General features: G+C 45.2%; 1 protein-coding gene across 2 annotated transcripts in view; it reads left to right on the forward strand.

Annotated features, from left to right (window-relative positions):
* The window catches only part of SCML4 (Scm polycomb group protein like 4), a 70392-nt gene that overhangs the window by 25669 nt on the left and 25299 nt on the right, over nt 1–19424 (forward strand). For both annotated transcript variants that reach the window (XM_051792411.1, XM_051792412.1), the window contains 3 exons: nt 7550–7679; nt 10243–10443; nt 13597–13791. In XM_051792411.1, coding sequence (XP_051648371.1) covers nt 7550–7679; nt 10243–10443; nt 13597–13791 — 526 coding nt within the window. The remainder of the gene's footprint in view (nt 1–7549; nt 7680–10242; nt 10444–13596; nt 13792–19424) is intronic.

The raw sequence follows: 19424 nt of genomic DNA on the forward strand, positions 1-19424 counted from the left end.
GCTACCCTCATCCTTGTCTTTCCCTTTTCATCTCCTGCCAGAACTTCTTCCTCCTATCCTCTAACCTCCATCCAGCCTCTTCTCTTCTTTCAAGACCTGCCCTCTTAACCACTGCTCTGCATCCTGTTTCCAGAATCCCCTAATCCTTGGCATCCTGCTGTGCAACACCTACCCAACAACCATCAGTGCCTCAGTCTTTAGTGTTTTACCCTCATCTTCTGCCTTCTCCCATGTTTTTCCATGCTTTCCTGACTTTATCCATGTCTGATATGGGGACACGTTTTGAAGTTTCAGTGTTGTGTTTGCTGAGAACAGACTTTGCATGACTAAGAAACAGTTCCAGCTGCAGTTTCATATTTGAAAAGCTTTCACTTTGATAATGTGAATGATGTAACAGCAGCAACCAAGCAAAGCCAACCTGACAGCAGTCAGGTGCCCCTTTTGGGATTACCATGGAATTTTATAGTAGCCCAAAATAGAGCTGTGTGTCCAGAGGAAGACTGGGGCAAATTCCCTAGTGTTTTGTAAAATGTGAAATATGGAAATACTTACTATTTTTCACTTCTGTATTAGGACAGAACTCCAGGACAGAAACATCTGAATTGCTGAATTACGTTTCAAGTAATTTAATTATTATCAGCAAAGCTGCATGACTTGTAGGCTCTTTAGGTCAGAATCATCCAAGTCTGGAATAATAATATTTTGGAGATCTGGTGAAATTGAGTCTTCGAGGTGATTAAGTGATTTGCCAAATACCACAATGAAACTTTGTATGCAGAGTTTCATCAAACACGATCCCTTCTGCCCCTGCTTGTCCTGGTGACCCCCATTTCTTACTCCTGCATTTACATTTGATCTGTAATTCGACAAAAACAACGCTGGGCAGTATGTTCTGTTCTACCCCAAGTGTACCCATCCACCTGTGAAAAAGTCTTTCACCAACCACCACATATCTGTAAACAGGAGAAGTGGGAGACACATTCCCTGAAATGCTGTTGTAATGCTGTGCTTTGGACCTACATTGCCAAGCACTTGATTGCTGTGTCCCCCTCTTCTTCCGAAAGGAAGCTTTTCCCCCAGCTGGGTACCACACACTCCTCCTCTCTGTCCCCAGGCACTTAGAAAGGAGGCAACAGCATTCCTCCTTCAGCAGGGAATCTGGGATGATGCTATTTCTTGGTGAGTGATGGCAAGTAAAGAGACATCCTCCTATAACCCGATGGCTTAGGTTGAAGGAGCTGGCACCCACGAGCTGCAATATCCGTGGCATCTGGCCTGGTGCTATTTATTTGTGTTATAGGATTCATACACCGAAGTGATGTTTTCTGTGAGGCTCCTTTGTATGCTGTGTGACCAGCTGAAGTGAACCCCTCTCTGTCAAAAACACTTCCCCAACGTGAGTCAAAGATTACATTATTTTGATGGGGAACTCTAGCTTGATTTAATTAACTTGATAATTGTATGACTTTCAGATACCATGAGACTTAAATGCATTTTAAAAAATTATTCTCTGCCCAAATGGCAGATGACCAAATTCTTTATAGGAACCAGATAGCTGAATTATTACAGAACAGATGGGAAAATACTTCTGAATATTTAGCAAACTAGGAATTTACAGCCTAGATTTAAATTTATTTTGACTGAGATGTGAATAACAGATATTTTTCATCACATGCTTTTTATAGACAGGTGACCCATTGCCATTGATATTAAAGCAAATATCTGTGTCTTCCTAAAATGACACTTCATCATGCTTCACCACCAAGAAAAGTCCTTTTCCTTGCTATCCTGTTTATTTTTTCACAGCTTTGGCTGTAACATTTCATCAGCTGTTTTTCCAAAAATTGTTTTGTACCTTATGTGGAGCTATTTGCCATCAAATATTACATTCTTTCTGATTGTCTGAATGTCTTGGAAAAAGCTTATTCTGGCAGCTGGGGGGAGGGGAGAGGTTAGTAGATGGATGGGTTTTATTTCTCTGGCTATGAGTGAGAGAAGCCCTGAAGAGCTGCCTAGAAAGCCTGTACGAGGGAAGGGTTTGTTAACATCGTGCAGGGATTCACGGTGTTAGAGGACACCAGAGGGACATGCGCATGGGACAACACTGCAGCAAAGACCACAACATCCCTCCCAGAGGGTAACAAAGTGGTGGTCCCATATGAGCAGCTCAAGGGCAGTTTGTCCTTCTATGCAACCAAAGCAAGCTCCCATCTGAGGAGGTAGCCCCAGCTCAGATCTGCCAGAACCTTGCAAGCTCCTGCCAAGCGAGGTGGGCAGCAAAAGTCACACAGTGGAGTGCCAATTTCCATTATGGGGCATAGATTTCCCTACTGCCCTCAAAGTCACTACTAATGATGACAAATAAGCAGTTAGGATTTGGATACGCTGGAAACGAGATTGCACAGACAACTTTAAAAGTACCCTGATTCACCTGTCCTATGATACAGCCTTGGATTTCAAAGTTCTGTGTGCTCCTGTTAAGGTTACCTGCCTCATTCACTGCAAAACACTTAGGGGATGCAGGAGTGTGTAGGATGTGTGCAGACTCGCTTGCATTATTTGCTGTGCAGAAGAAAGGTATTGCGTGACACAAGAAGAAAAGGTGGGAAAGACCTTGGATTGTGTTTTGCCTTTGCCAGGGTAGCACTGACCTCTCTGCCCCAGCAACTGAGCTTGTCTTATGCTGTCTCCTCACTCACCAGCAAATGTAGAGACTCTGTGAGGTTTAGCCATGGACCCCAAGACATGTACTCAGAAGCTCTGCTTTCAGGGAGCAGGTTTAATGGCAACCTTCTGTCCAGCCATCAGAAGTCCACATGACAGGACCAGGCTGACTCAGGCATTCACCTTTGTGCTCATCTCTGTGCACATTTCCAGCAGCAAAAGCTCTCATGGCCAGGAGTTGCCTCTGCCCTCCTGTCTGGAAGAACACCGGCCCATTGGGGGTGAGATGAATTCCAGCCTTTTCTAGCAAATGCTTTTTCAGGACAAGGGACAAGTGGTGCAGAACAACTGGGAGCCATAAAGATGAGAACCTGTGATCGAAGTGGTTTAAGAAATCTGCAAGGAAAATTTGTATTATTCATCATGTTTCTTTCCCATGTATTTTATTACACAAATTGGCAGAGAACTTGTTCAGAAGAAAAAAAAGTTGCCTGGGAATGTTCTTCACCCGCTCACTTTTTTTGGTGTGGGATGACAGAAATACTAGCTAGATGAATTCTGACTGCTCTGTGTGCAGATTGTAGCAAAACCTCCAGGACTCAACAGGGTCTTCCTCATCCACAGCCACTGCATACTCAAACAAGCTTGTGGGCAGCATCTATGGCACAAAAGCCCACACCCTCTCTGCATGTAAAGCATGGTGACCTTGGTGAAGTAGTCACACTAATTTCCTACCCTAAACCCCTGATCAGCTTTCTCTGGTCTCTTTTCCAGGGTAGAGAGTCCGTAACAATGGACTGTAACTGTGGTTGGTTGTAGATCTTGTTTTATAGCAACCATTGCTTTTACATTTCATGCTGTGCCTATTAAAATTTGACATTTGATATTCAAAAGCTGATTCAAATGCCTTACCAAGAGGGTTTCCCAGAGTGCTCTGACAGATTTCCTCTGTCTCCTTTTCTCTTTCTCTTTCTCTCTCTCCCTTTTTTGCTGTTTTTTTCACTTTAGTGCATATGTGCTCTCTACTGCCAAGCACTCAGTCAGCTGGTTGGTTGGGTTGGCTTTTCAATAGCAAAGGATCAGTCCAAGACAAGACATCTTTAAATGGAATGCTTGGAGATTTACACATCATGATATTCAAGGACTACTTACAGTTTCAGTGGCCAGGATGTAGCTAAGTTATATTTGTTAGTGTACTGTCCCTTGCAATAATCAGGCATTGTTTTATTTTGATTTAATGAAGGCACCTTCTCTGCTACCCCTAGTAAAATGGCATTTATCTGTACCCAGAGGCTCTAGAGCACATTCCGTTGCAATTAATTTTGCAGTAAACTGTTTGCTAAAACAGGAAACTGCCAAGAAGGGGCTTCCATGCTTATGAGTTTACACAAGTCTTGCCCTCTGTTTATTCGCTCTTGAATATAAGCCTGCCTAGGCCTCCAAGAGCCAGGTGGAGAACGAGGTCTACTGGACATTGTCCTGCCTCCACCAGGCTGATGGTGTTGGTGAGACGGTGTACGGTGTTGGTGGGTCAGCACACACTCATGAGGTTCAAGGGCTAGAGAAGGGACTTGTGCACCTCTGTTTGGGACTAAAGGACTCTGAACCATTAAGGATGTTAAGGAGCCAACATGCAAGTGAAACAGAAGTCATCGGGTGTGCTGTCTCCAGAATAGTATCTATATAGCTAAATGTGTGTGTGAGAGCATATACGAGTTGCTGGATTGTGTCCAGAAAAGGACAACAAAGCTGGTAAAGGCTCTAGAGCACAAGTCTTATGAGGTATGGCTGAGGGAGCTGGATTGTTTAGCCTGGAGGAAAGGAGGCTCAGGAGGGACCTTATAGCTCTATATAATTACCTGAAAGGAGGTTGGGGGGGTGGTCTCTTTTCCCAGGCAACAAGCTATAGGACAAGAGGAAATGGTGTCAAGCTGTGGCAGGGGAGGTTTACGTTGGGTGTTGGGAAAAACTTCTTCACTGAAAGGGTGATCAAACATTGGAACATGGGAAGTGGTGGAATCACCGTCATTGGAAGTGTTCAGAAAACATGGACGTATGGTGTTTAGGGACATGGTTTAATCGTGTGTAAGGACTTTAAGAGCACAGTCGTCTGTCTCAAGCATTGCTAAGGACACAGAAGGACTTTGCCATGAGATAATCACAGAGTTGAGTGACAGGATGGTGATAACTGCAGGCCTGGAGAAGGTGAGGTTTGGTTAGCACACCCTAGATAATGCATCCAGACAAAAATTCCTGTAGTGGTAAGCTGTGTAAAGAAGCAACTGCTTGTATGCATATCACCAGTCAAACAAGGATCAGCACAACTTATGGGGCAGATGGCATCTCTGATCAGCAAAACTCCCCCCTGAATAAGCCTCTGTTGATACCTGGAACTTGAACAGTAAATTAAGCCACCCTGATGGGAACTTGAGATAAGATAAAAGTGGTACTATTGTCTGGGGTTATCTTAGACCTAGGGGGAGGTTAAGAAAGTGGGGAGGAGGGGTGAAGTGGGGGTGGAGGGGAGGGGGGGGAATGATGTATCACTGATAATGGACACAAAGAATGCAGAATTTATGGGCCACAGGGAAAGTCAGCTCAGGAACTGTACTGTAATCAGCTCCAACTGGGCAAAAGGTAATTCCAGCAGGGGCAGATTGCAACCACCAATCACAACCCCCCAAGTCAAGAAACTCATGGACTCAAAAGAAGAGAAAGACTGATCATGCAGACTTATGTTTGATCAATGGAATAAGAGAGCTCTCTTAAGTTCAATGAGCATTAATTCCTTTGTTTGCAAAAATGCATAAATAGCGAAAAGTTTTGAACAACCTCAGGACCCCACATCACTAAGAAGCCCAGGATCCACAGGTGGTGACCGTCTTCTGCTTAATCTGTCTCTCTCTTCTCTTTTCTATTTCTTTTTATCTCTCTACCTCACATTTTATTGTTAAATAAAATCCTTACTATTGATTTTAGCATATGGTCTAGTTTGCACCTTAATTTGGACAGAGGCATCTCTCACTAATTGGATCTTAACAGGATGGTCTTAGCAGTGTGGGGTTAGTGGTTGGACTCGATGATCTTAGAGGTCTTTTCCAACTTGAATGATTCTATGATTCTATCTATACAAGTGTATATGTACATCTCTCTATAAACGTATATACTTTTATATATGTATATAGTGAGTACAACTGCACATATGAATATGTGCATTTATCACATATGCATATATGTGTATGATCAAAAACAAACCTGTCAGAAAAACAGCCCCTGTGTCAGGCTTCTGACACAGGGACTACCTAAAGTTTCACGTTGCCAGCCCACTTTACCACAGAAAAGTGAGTAATCAACGTGTTGCTATAGAAAATAATAAATAATGCTGTTTGTCACCTTCTCACATGCAATAAATCCCAAACTGGATGGAGACCTTGATTTTTGAAACTCTGTTCCACTCCCATCTTTTTTAATTGCATTGAAGACAAACTGACAGCACTTTGTTGCTGGTCATTCCTTATCCCAATCTGAAGGCAAGACAACCCTACAGAAAGAGGACAAGGCAGGGCAGCTGAGAACTGACACTAGCCAAGGGTCAGCTCAGGGTCCCTCATACTCTATGACTGCCATACACCAGGAGGTTGAATTCGTAGTGTATCTTAGATTCACTTATTGAACATTTTCTCCCTTGTTCAGTTTGAAAACAAAGGGGTTTAGCCTGGCCCTGGGTAGGCGGTGGTAAAAACTCACTTGAATGTCAGTAAGTCCAACAGCCTTCCCTCTCCTTTCCCCAGTTTTATGATTTTTTACCATTATACTGAAACAATGAGCATTATTTTAGACAGTTGTACTCAAAATCAGGGACAACATGAATCTTCATCCAAAATGGCTTCTAGTCTCCACCAGGAATTGTTCGTTTTGTAGGCAGTGGTCTGACTTAATTTCTACTTCAAATGTACTTTGTACATTATACCAAGCCTGTGTATAAGCTCTGAGAGAAGCTCTTCAAATTTAACAGGACTAAAAATCCCTTTTCCTTCTTACTCTTATCACTTACAGCATTTTCAACTTTGTCCACTGAAAAACAACAGCAGCAAAAAAACCACCTCAGCTCAGTGTAGTATATGTAAATATGTAAACATGTATGGCTCTCTGTTTTCCCCCTGCTTCCCTTCTTAGCAAAAGAAAAGGCAAGAGTGGTACCTTCAGGTCACACCCATCACATCAGCCCTTTTAAATATGAGGACCTGATCATTGCTTGACTGGCGAGATGTTGCCAGGTACTAGCAGTGTAAAGACATAGTGATATTGCATCATAAATTTCCATCGTGTTTCACTTCTCCAAGCAGGGCTGCAGGTCACAAAGATCACTGGGTGCAACAATGCAGCAGTTTGTATTTACTGCCTGGTAATAACACACTATGGACCACTGTCTGAGCTTATTTACATGGGTGTCAGCCCAGAGTAGCCACTTGGTGCCACTGGATTTACGCAAGATTTACACCTGTGCAACTAAGAGCAGAATTTGGCCCTAAATTATGATGTAGTTAAATACCCCATGTTTCTGAGTTGCAGATCATTATTTACACCCACATGAAATGGGTTGTAAAATGCCATTACGTTGATTTGTTGGAGTGTTAGACTCGATTTGCTCAGGTGTAAATAACTGCCCGGTGGGTGGCATAATATTTGCATCCTGTAGCTTAAGGCGTTGCTGTCTGCTGCAAATCAGTCAGGCTTCAGGCTCCAGTATCCTCGCGAGAGCAGAACGATGCTCCTGGCCTGGAGAAAGTGATGCAATAGCAGACTGCTAATGAGTGTTCATGGGGCGTGACATACATGGAATAAAACTGGAATATCTTGTGTATACTTCCATTATTTTTTGCAGCTGAAGTCTCGTGTCCTGATGACTCCCTTAGCAATCTCTCCACCGAGAAGCACGCCAGAGCCAGATATTAGTTCAATCCCTCAGGATGCAGCTACAATACCCAGCTCGGACACCCCGCAGTCTCTCACAGGTACTCAGCCTCAAGTGCTCCTTGATCAAGGGGTGAGCAGGAGTCACGGGCTGACAGCCAGATGATGTGCTTCCCAGAACAGGTGGAGCTTATGAAAATGGGGTGTTTGAAGATTAGTCTGGCAACCAGTGACAAAGAGCAGGGATATCCTGCAAGACTATATTTTGACTGCCATGTGTCAAATTTAGTGGAGATGTCAGTTCCATTCCTCTTGAAATGGGAACTTGAAAACTCATTAATGCTCCATTTTATACCAAATACTCACCCCATCTAATATGTTGCAATGACCAGACTAAATCTCTGTATGAACATGAAGCATCTGTTACAGCTGTGGGGAGAAGAAGAACAGAGGAGCCATGGTCTGACTGTAGGCAGGGTTACCAGCACATAAAACTCAATGCCTTATCACAGCAGCAGATGTGGTCATTTCTGAATGTAGTCAGAAAACACAGCCTTATTCTTTTTTTTGTTTATACTATCAGAAGTGACATAGGTCAATGCTTTTAAACTGATGTAAATGAGAAGAAAATCAACAAGACAGTTGATTTAGCCTGAGATTTCAGCAGAGAAATGGATTAGATAACATTAGAATCTAAACACAACACATAAATCCCATTATTTCTTAGTTGGGATGCACAGAGGAGAAGTTTTCCATCTGCTCTGGTGGCAGAATGACACTAAACACAGCGACAATGACGATAATAATATATTTTATTCTCATTTATCCCTTCACATACAAAGTCTGCAAAGCACTTGGCAAACATCAGCCGAGTGGTGTTTCACAGCACTGCCCTGAGAGGTGTGCCTGGGGCTGCTTCTGAAGGGGGATAGGGAGGCACAGTCCACACCAGTCCTACCAGATCACGGGCTGGTGGCAAAGGCAGAGGTTCCGTGAGTCTTTTCAGGCTCTGTGGATGCAGTGCCCCACATCTCTTTCTGCTCACCCCCATGGCACCTCTTCTCCCAGTACCTTCCCAATGGTGAATGCAGCCTCCCACCAGAGCAGGGTTTGCAGGAGATGGAGGGAAGCTCAAGCTGGCTTTTGCCTGCCTATCTGCACCAAAAGGACCATAGGGACCCCTGCTCCCCAGTGAGGGACTCAGCACACAGCCTGCAGGCTGCAGAGTCTCTCCCACAGCTGCAGCTGACCCCTGACAAAACCAGTCAGGGTCACAGCAAAAGTCACATTCTGCAGATTTGTTGAGGTGGGGTACACTGGGAAAGCTGCACTCTGACATCCCCCTCCAATTCATGCATGCTGCTGCTGTATTTTAGTGCACTATTCCTTTGTTTGTTTGGCACTTGGAAGGTGTAAAGTGGTATGTAATGATAAGTATGATTGCTATTATACTCCTGTTTACCCAGGATATACTGCTTGAGCCCCTTCTGCTGTTCCCTGCTAGATGGGGTAGCAGAGTGCACTGTGACAGTTGCACTAGATTTTCATTACAGCGATGCAAACCATAAATTATTTCCAACTTTACACAGCTGTCATCATGTCCTCCACTCTGCTTGATGGGGTTTTTTTGTCACATATCTGATTTCTGTCAGAGGGTAATGTTATATTGTTTGAGAGATGACAGCTTGAGCACACTCAGCCAGCTATTATAATACGTCTCACTTTAGCCTGACTTAAAGCTGTGTCTTAGTTGCCCTTAGTTACTGCAGTGGTATCTCCACTTTCTCCAAGATACAGCTAGCCTCAGCCAAGTTTAAAATAAGTTCATGGTAGCGAGGAGAACACTGATCTTCTGGCTATTGATGGCAGGCCTGATGGCATGTAGAAAAACTGCCTCTGCAGGCAATGGCTTATGAGAGGAGGCACGCAGGGCTTGGCTGTGGAGAGGCTGGTGCAGATCCCCTCACAAGACCCCCTGTGCAGCACAGTCTCTCTGCTGTGGTTCCTAATGGGGATGGAGCACTGCACACCATGTACAGTTTCCCTTGATACAACACAGTTTGTAGAGTGCTGGGTTGGACATGGAGGGTCAGGAAGATCCCAAAGACCAGAGTCTCTGCTGTGGCACTGTGCAGCTCAGCGCGGCATAACCCCCCAGAAATTACAGCTGCATTAGTGTCAGAAGAAGCAAGGATCCGAAGTCTTTCCAAAACTCAGAGCAGTGCTTCTCAGAGTGGCTCTCAATGAACCAGTGTAAACATACATAGAGAAAACAAAATAAACAACTCCAAAACACACCTTGGGCTGGCGTTCACCCCTTGTGAAGTCTCCCTTGTGAGTCACTGTCCTGCACTCCCAGGGCATTTTTCTGGTCACAAGCTGCACGGACAAGGTAGACTTAAGAGCCCTGGCATACACAGGAGCTTCTTTAGGTACATGTAGCTTATCCTAAGCTGTGACACTGAGCTAGACCTAAACTCATCTTGCTTTGCTTTGACAGTGAGTGATCAGTGTGAGGAAGTCTGGCTCTGCCATCGCAAATGGCAACAGTTCACCAGTGAATGCAAGAACTTTGAAAATAAATAGAAATGTATAACTCTAGTATTTTCTAGGATGCTCTCAGGACTGTTTTGTAATAACTTTGTTGGGATTTTATGTCTACAGTCTGCATTTATGTCAACAAACAAGCGAATCCGGGGCCGTACCTTGACAGAAAAAAGGTGCAGCAGCTGCCAGAGCGCTTTGGGCCAGAGCGGCCGTCGGTGGCCCTGCAGCACGCAGTGCAAGCCTGCATCGACTGTGCGCTCCAGCAAAAGGTGGTCTTCTCCCTCATCAGGCAGGGCTATGGAGGCGAGATGGTGTCAGGTAAAGCGTCTTTGTAAGGGGTTTGTGGCCAGTGGGGAAGTGCTTGAATTCTTAACCTAATCCCCAATCCTGACTGCCCTGGCTGTCCCGTTCACATCAGTGGGCTGGTAACCAGCTTTGAACATCACTTACACCTTTGTAAAATGAGCTGCTGCAGGAATTGCCTTGGCATCAGATGAAAGAATATCAGTAAAGTGTACTGCAGTGTTGTTTCAGGAGAGGAACAGGCGCTTCAAAAGCCGGCATTTACCACTCTTGGGAGCAGTTCTGGGGCCTGGGGTGTGAGCTGAGGATTTCATGCAGCCACACAAGAATGAGCAGCAATGCCAGCCCACTCCATGACATACATTATCACCACAAGTACACATGCATGCCTCATGCAATGAGGGTGGTAAAACACTGGAACAGGTTGCCTGGAGAGGTAATGGATGCCCCATCCTTGAAAGTGTTCAAGGCCAGGTTGGATAGGCCTTGGAGCAATCTGATCTAGCTGAAGATTTCCTTGCTTAGAGAAGGAGGATTGGACTAAGTGACTTTTAGAGGTCCCTTCCAGATAAAACCATTCTATGACTTTGATTCTATGATGCTCTAAAGGACAATTCTTATGGAGTTAAGCCGCTGGTGCATCCTCTGCCTGCAGTTCATGAGCCAAACCTGCTCTCAGCTGCAGAAATTGCAAAAGTTCCATGGCAATTCCCTGTGCAGCAGGACTACGCAAGTATATCAGAGAGAATCAGAGATCAAGGGGAATTTCCCAGGAGTCCCTCATCTTCCTGCGGTGGCACTTCTTGCTGTGTCCTGATGAGTCTCCCGTGTCTCACACTAAATACCCTGGCCTGGCTCTCAGATTGAATGTGAATTTTTTTTTTTAATCACAGCTAGAGTTTTGTGTCACAACACTGTTTTGGCACATGGGGATGCTGTGTGAATGAAACAATGGTGGGAATATGGAACAGAACTCTCCAATAAGATGCTGCAAATGAGTCAAGCCAAGGACTACAAATCCAGTTTCTCAGGGACTGCAGCTGCTCAGCTGTGCCATTGGGATCTTCTTGTGTGGGAGCCTAAGCACTGGCCCTCTGTGCAACTTATAAATCCTGCTTCTTCCCTCTCCTCTAGTTCTCTCTCATCACAGGTGTGCCTTCCCTATGGGACATCAGAAATAGTCTGAGAATGATCCAGACTTGTTCACAGAAACATGAGATGAAGCAATTTAGTGCAAATCTTCATTTTTGCCTAGTTCTGTGCTGCATATATGATTTTCATTACAACCAGGAGAGTCACATTATGCACCAAGCCTGCCAAACTCCTTGGTTGCAGTTCCTCTGAACTGACTCAACTTCAGCCTCACTTGAGTTAAAAGCACCTGGGCAGCATTGCTCCCAGCCTCATGCTTCTTCTAATCATCAAGGAGGGGTGAATGGCCTCCTAGTCATGGCATGGCTCTGCAATTGCACCTCACTCCCAGCCCAGCAGCAGTGAAGATAAATTTTATCACGGGCTTTCCAATCTTCCCATGGTTTGACTCACAGATGTTCAACTGGCTGTGGAGAACAATCCCTCACAGCAACTCAGGCCAACAGGAAATCTCTGAAGTTATCCCCAAAATTATAAGTCTAACGTTATGATTTGTACTTGTTAGCAGTGATGGGAGGCTGTAGGATTGGGAAAAAACCTCCCAGGTGGAGGAGTCCAGGCAGCCATATCATGTAGTCCTTTCTACAGACCTGTTGACACTGTATGTGTCCTGCTATAACTGATTCTGGTGGGTTTGTTGTGACCCCTCCACCTCTCTCAGGTTCCTGGCTAAACATATCCCCTGACAGCTTTGCCTAGGAATTTTAATTGCTCTTTTCTCTCCCCTGAGTTCAATTTTAGATGTATTTGTGGAGAGCTGCCCTCATCCTGCTAGGCTGAAATACACAGTTTCTTTCAGGTGAGGACAATCTCTGGATTAGTGAAAGGAGTGCAAGTGTTTTACCACAGTCCTACACAGAAGCATAGTGATGGCTGCAGTGTCAAAGAGGAAATTTCTGTCCCCTGAGTATTGCTGTGGTGGGCCTGTGCACTTCTGCAAGTGTGAATTCACCCTTTTTGAGCCTGGATGACCAGAGCGGTTCCCATCAGTCCATCTCAGGTTTCACCAGGACTTTATATAGTGGCATTAACAATCCCTTTTTCTCTCCTGGAAATGCTTTTTTCTACATCTCCTTGAAGTGTATCTGACTTTTTTTTATCACTGTGTTACCTCAGTGACTTATGGTCATCTGGTGAGCTTGTTTCATCATTTCTTCTCTCATCAGGTTGTACTGAGTCTCCTCAAATAGTTATGGATGGCTGTGTACATTCTAGAATTTTTTTCTACTAATTTTTGCTATTACAGAATTCAAAATTAGTCAATCCTTTCTGTGCAATCTTCCAATCTTCTTTTCCATCGATAATGTCTTCTAGCTTACAGCATCCACAAAATCTTTTTGTGCCAGTGCAGACTACCGCAGCTCCCTCTCCACGACTTGTAGTGTCCTGCCAGCAGACTCTGTTGTTTCTTGACCCACCTTTCAAATGCAATGATTTCCAGTTTATTGAAAGATCCCTCACATTTTACTGAATTCTGGATAGAACACAACTACCAACCTTCCCTTGCCTATAAATGCAATTAACTCACTAAGTACAGATCCACGATGAAGCTGTTCCCTCTTTCTTCAGTACAACCTTGGTACATTTTACTCATTCATAATTAAATTATGAATTATCTCCCCATAATCTTTTAAAACCTTGGGTATTGCTGAAGACAGCCAAATAGCCCATCACTGTTAGTGATCACTGCAGATCACTTTCTTTCCCCTTCCTTAGACCAGGGTATCATAATTGCCTGCAATCACACAATACAGTTTTCAGATGGATGCATATATTAGAAATCCTTGCACTGCTGGCCATGCCAGTCAGCATCTTTCAGCACTCTAGGGGGAAGGTGATTTGGGTCACACAAACTCAGCTCCTTAAGCTCCTCCAGTTTGTTATGTGCCTCAGGTAAGGTAATTATGCAAAATATTTTAAGACATGCAAACACTTGAGTAAAATCATTTCCCTTACTCTCATTCTTCTTCCTGCCATGCATCCCCAGGTATTGAATTGCTCCTGTTTGCTTTCCAGTTTCAGCTTCTTTTGAAGGGAAGCAGCATCTCCAGAGCATACTGGTAGTGAACAGCATTGGATATGTCCTGCGCTTCCTGAAGAAGCTGTGTCGCAGCCTCTTGTGTGACAATCTCTTCAGCAACCAGCCTTTCCAGCAGTACAACGCTGTGATGGAAAGCCCGGAGGTGTATGAAAACAGACGGGTGGAGGCAGGTAGGCTGTTTGATCAGCTCGGGCTCAGGATTTAACAGACCTGAAGAAATGACTGTCTTTTGGGGGGGGCTGTACTGTATATGATAGAGAACTGCAGGCCTCTGTGGGACCTTTCCAGAGGGAGGCAGCAGGCTGATTGGCAGTATTTTTCCCAGTAGCTATGGAGGAGGCTTTCAGCTGAGCACCACTGTGTTGAGGAGCAACAGGGATAGGGATAATTTTAAAATTATTTTATATTTTTATGTTTCTTTTATCTCTTTTCCTAAGGAAAAAAGACTTGTATGCTATCGTTGTCCTTGTTTCTGTCAATTTTCTCCTGTAACTTTTGGCATCCTCAAGCATACCTGACCCTGAGGTAGAAGCCTCAAACGGATTTAAGTTCCTTCAAGTTTCAGGTAGGCAGGAAGGTAGAGGGGAAATTTTCCTTTCTTCATAGCATTCAACCGCCATATTAGACACTAAAGTGTCCCCACTGACTACCAAGCCCTCTCTGCTTACAGCCCCTCCGCACAACAATGCCTGTCCCGGGTCCTCATACCCCTCTGTTCATGCGCTGCCTTGGTTCATTGCCTACGGGGGGAGTGGGAGGCTGGGTGAGTGTGTGGATCCCAATCCACACTTTGGTGTCATCATGGCATGCCATAACAGGTATTCTCTGACCTGGCACTGCTCCAGCACCTGTGTGCTTCCCAGCTTGCATGCAGCTTTTTTTAAGGATCACCTGCAAAGCAGGACGGTCTGCCTTCACTCGAGCGGCCTCTTACTGGGTGAGGGGAGGGAGCCACCTGCAGCACTGCAGTTTTGGGTCAGGGTTGCCAGCATAAACCTAGGGTACACATTATTAGCAGTAGCACACTAAGACTGGATCCTGATCTGTCACCTCCATTCGTGAGTGTAAACCTAAATGAGTTGTGACTGCTAAGTGGTTTGCTTTGCTACTTTCAGGAATGTTTCTCCTTAAAAAGTCTCTGGACACCAACAAGTTCCTTCTTTTAGTGCTAGACCATGTGGGACAAAGAATGAAGGGGCTGTGGTGTGGGGCAGATGCACCCAAGGATGGTGGTGGTCCAGAGAGCTACCTGCCCAGAGCAACACCAGGCTCCCAGATGCATGGGACCTGAGGTTCCTTCTTGCCCACACCGCAGCATGTTGGGATGGGGTGCTGGCCCCAGGCAGCCCCCGTGGAACTGGGGTATGCCTGCAGCCTCCATCTGCAATCAGTGGCTAGAAGGCTGCCCTGGGGCCCTCTATGGACTTTGCAAAAACTAGTTTAGTAAAAAGGAAAGATGCAAATTATGGGCATGAGCCTTCATTTCACCTGCAGGCTTCCTCCTGACTTAAATTATTTTTCCTTTTCTTTTATTAACAACACTGTGGGTGTCTCTCATGCATTCAATTTAATGGCAGATACATGCTGGCCAAGAGAAAGGTGTTTTAGTGTCCACAATTATGAATGGTTTGTTTGCCAGGAAGACCCTAAATGTGAAGATTGCACACCAAAGCTGGAGAGGGCTGTGCACACAGTGCAGAAATATTCTTTTTGTGCAAAGAAATCCAGCTGCCAGTCTTTCACATAGGAGAGGAAAGGCAGGAGCCCAGACTGAAAAGCAGTATTTTTCTCTTGACTACGACATTTGCAGCAAGCTGAATGTTTCTGAGAGGTCAAGGGATTTCTGTAGCACTGAGCGAATGCAGCCCAGGAGGCCTGGCATTTGTGTTTGCATTCTAATTTGCATGTACATTTGCATTTACTTTTGCACAGCATGTGATAGAAGGCAGCTCCACAACCGGAGTTTTTACAGTTGCTGTTACACTCTGAGAATCTCCCTCCCCACAAAATTTCAGTGCAGATGTCCCTGGCACCATTCCCATCGGATCTCCCCAGACACGGAGGAAGGGGCTAAATATTATTTTTCCCTCAAACTAGACAGGAGATGTAGGTGTAGGCAAGGCTTCTGTTTCCTGGGTCTCCTACTGGGTCTATGGGGGGGGACAATTAATAGCTTCCCAGAAGCAGCATGGTCTGGGAGTCTGGGCTGGCCAGGGAGGTTTAGACTGGGTATTAGGAAGAAATTTACTGTGAGAGTGGTGAGGGACTGAAACAGGTTGCTCAGAGAAGCTGTAGATGCTCCATCCCTGAAAGTGTTCAAGGCCAGGTTGGATGGGGCCCTGGGCAAACTGGTCTAGTGGGTGGCATCCCTGCCCACGTCTGGGGTGAGAAGTTGGAACTAGATGATCTTTAAGGTCCCTTCCAACCCAAAGCACTCTATGATTCTATGGAAGAGCCATCTGGTCCTGCAGTGAGAGAGGCTGTGCTCTTTCCAGAGCACAGTGCTCTTTCCAGAGCATTTGGGTGCTCAAGTGGCTGTTTGAGCTGACAGCCCCAAGAGGGGATGCTCCTTCCAACAAAGACTAACAGGAAAATGATGAGACAGGATTTGAGGACAGTTTCAGCTCTACTGAAGCCTGTCCCATGGCCTGTGGGGATGGTGGGAGGAGAGCTCAGCAGCTTCTCCATTTAATCCACTGCATGCCTTTGGGCCCCAAGATGCAAGCTGGAAAGATGGGGGCTGGTTTCAGTGCAGCCAGCTAGTTGTCTGGAAAACCCAGCTGAGATTATTTGATTATTTCTTATTATATTATTATGACTGAGATTATTTCTCAGTCCTAGAGCACACATGAAGGCATAGAAGGAGAAATTAACTCTGCCACATAAAGCACTTGAAATGGGGAATTTTGGAGAGGGGAAAAGCTGCCTCTTCCCCAGGGCAACTAGTGCCCAGCTCAGGAGCAGTTTGTCCATGTCTGTGTGGTAGAGGAACTGGAGTGATGGTCCCCCACCCTTTGTGTTGTACTCAGATAGAGCCAGGCAGGTACACAGCATTCCTGTTCATCGTGTCAGTTTGTATTCAACAGCTCCATTGGCACCACTGGAGTAACTCCAGTTTGAGGCACTGAGTCTATGTTTAATGCTTTATTGCCTAAATCCCCTTCCATCTCCACAGGAGCTAGCATTTCTCTGCAAGAAGATCAGCACAGAGGGGTCCTCTGCTACACAGGGCAGAGACAGGGTCTCCCCATAGTGGCAATAAGGAGGACAGTAGGAGCTCTGCTTGCAGACAGGTCTGTCAGATGCCTGTTGGGATAAAACTTGTATGGAAGTAGGGCCATAACAAAACACCACAGGAAGCCATGAAAAACAGCCACATTTTTCATTCTTTATGTTCTCCAACTTGTAATCAAGATGTTCTTTCTTTTAAAATCACGTGCTTTTCAGCCCCTGTGCACCAATGAATCTAATACATGTATTGACTTTGGTGCATTTACTCGTGATTTACAATGTCAGAAATGAGAGAAGCCAGCATCATATCCAGTCATATTAATCCACTTACACCATACAGGAGTCACCTTTTAACCTTGCCCCAAAGCACGTGCCCCTAAGCCTTTATTCACCTATGCTCACAGCAAACTGCCATATGCTAATGGCTGTGTACAGGCCAGGTGGGATTTGTTGACATATGCATACATCACTTACAACCGTGTTTTACGTGTCTAAGAAGTACACACTTGCCATGCTGTACCTAGTGCTGGCCTCTGCAATGAGCCTTGTCGACAGTGCATTACCCTCCCTGCACCTGAGCCCCAGCTCTGCCTGCCCTGTCAATGCCTCTCACACCAGCATCCTGCAGCCCCATGTGTAGGGTGAGGGCTCCTCTCCAGCCCCCTCCCAATGTCAGTGGCTTCACTGCCTTGTCCTGGCACATCTCTGGACATTCCTATATCTCTTTCTTGGATGTGAAGGGACTTTCTGGCTCACTAGAGCAATTTGTGGGCAGCAGCTGTGGGATGACTCCCAGGACTTCATCTGGGAAATCCTGGCTTCAGGTCTGCATTACAGCAAATCCTGAGATGTTACCTGTCCCCACAGCACCTGGGTTCAAAGCACCTCTGAACTTGCACCCCAGAATTTTCCATGACAGCAGTAGTGTAGCTTGAGCTAAAATGATGGCAAGATCTGGGTGACCTGTGCAGAAAATGCTGTGGAGTGTCCCCAGTCTTGATCTTCTCCCCATGGCCAAATCAAATTTGTGTGCTTAGACACCGTATGGAGTTCCCTACCACTGTCCACAGGAGAACAGCATCTCTTCTTGTGGCATTTCCTGGAGGTAGGGATCTATATGGAGCATATGGATGTATATGGATCTATATGGAGCAGAAGCGCAGCAGCAGGTAGAGGTACCCTATGCTACATTAGCGCCTCTGACTATAGGAAGGTGGGCTCTTCCTATCCACAAGCACTTGAAAAGCTGGTATGAGAAGTGCTATAGCAATGCACAAAAGGAGAGTGACTAGTGGGTGAGACACTAGCCTGGGAGCTGGATTTTTATAAGACTTTCCCATTGACTGTGTGGGCAAGTCACCCTTCCATGCTGTGCTTTTATTTGAGCATTTGTCGAAGGAGGGCAATAATTCTTGTCACCAGGTGCAAAACCCTTCTGAAACAGCCAGGAAAAAAGAATAATATGATAGAAAACCACATATTATTACAATCAATATTTTCAGTCCTAAGCAACAAATAAACAGCAACTCAGAAATTTCAAGCCCTGAGAGGGCAAGAAAAATGTTGTCTTTCCCCTTTCTAGTACCGTGGCTTGTTTAATCTTGTCTTGTTGCATGCTATGAGGAAGAGTGCTCCTGGCTTCTCAGCACACTCAGAATAAATAGCTTTTATGGCTATCAATAGCTTCGGCACTCCTCAGCATTTAATTACCTGCAAAGGCCATTTATTGCCTCATATATTCTTTCACCATGATCATTATCCTTTAAACAATAAATAAAATATTAAGGTCACTCTTAAAGAGGGAGCGAGCCATCCAGCCACAACAAAGTATAATATAAAAAGTTCATCTGGTCTTTGTGGCATTTGGATTGCTGAGAGAGCCTGCAGTAAAGCCAAGCCAAGTAAGGCTTCCTTCCTTCCTCCCTTCCTTCCTCCCTTCCTTCCTTCCTTCCTTCCTTCCTTCCTTCCTTCCTTCCTTCCTTCCTTCCTTCCTTCCTTCCTTCCTTCCTTCCTTCCTTCCTTCCTCCCTCCCATCCTCCCCTCCTTCCTTCCTCCCTTCCTTCCTTCCTCCCTTTCTTCTTGCAGCTGGAGCATCATGTCTAGGACTGGCTTCCTGAAACAAGGTGTCCAAGGTGGTAACTCTGTGACAGAGCAGCAGGAGAGGCAACTGCAGCTGGAGCTGCATGTTGTAGTCCAGAAACATGGTGGAGGGGGCAGGAACAGTTTAAGATGGTCCAAAAGGTAGGAAGTAAAGGTAGAAGGGTGAAAGAAAAGAGCAAGTCAGTCAATGCTCCTGTGGAGGGGTTTCATTAGGGTGGCAGCAGAGGCTTTAGCATTCAGATCCTTTAAACCTAGATCAGAAGAAACTAATAAAATGTACACTAAGGGGCAAATCCTGGCAAGAAGAAAAATAAGAAATAGATGGGAGAGAGAAAATTCATCTGTGATGTAATTTTTCTGGACTCTACAGAATTGGCAGAATTGGATAAATTGAACTTTCTGACCTTTAAGTTGTATGATAACTGTTTACTAACTCCCAAATGAAGAAAGACTCCCTTTCTGTTCCTATAAG

The sequence above is a fragment of the Manacus candei genome, unplaced genomic scaffold (genome assembly GCF_025592945.1).
Source record: "Manacus candei isolate 608988 ecotype Guabito, Panama unplaced genomic scaffold, ASM2559294v1 h1tg000034l, whole genome shotgun sequence".
Classification (NCBI taxonomy): domain Eukaryota; kingdom Metazoa; phylum Chordata; class Aves; order Passeriformes; family Pipridae; genus Manacus; species Manacus candei.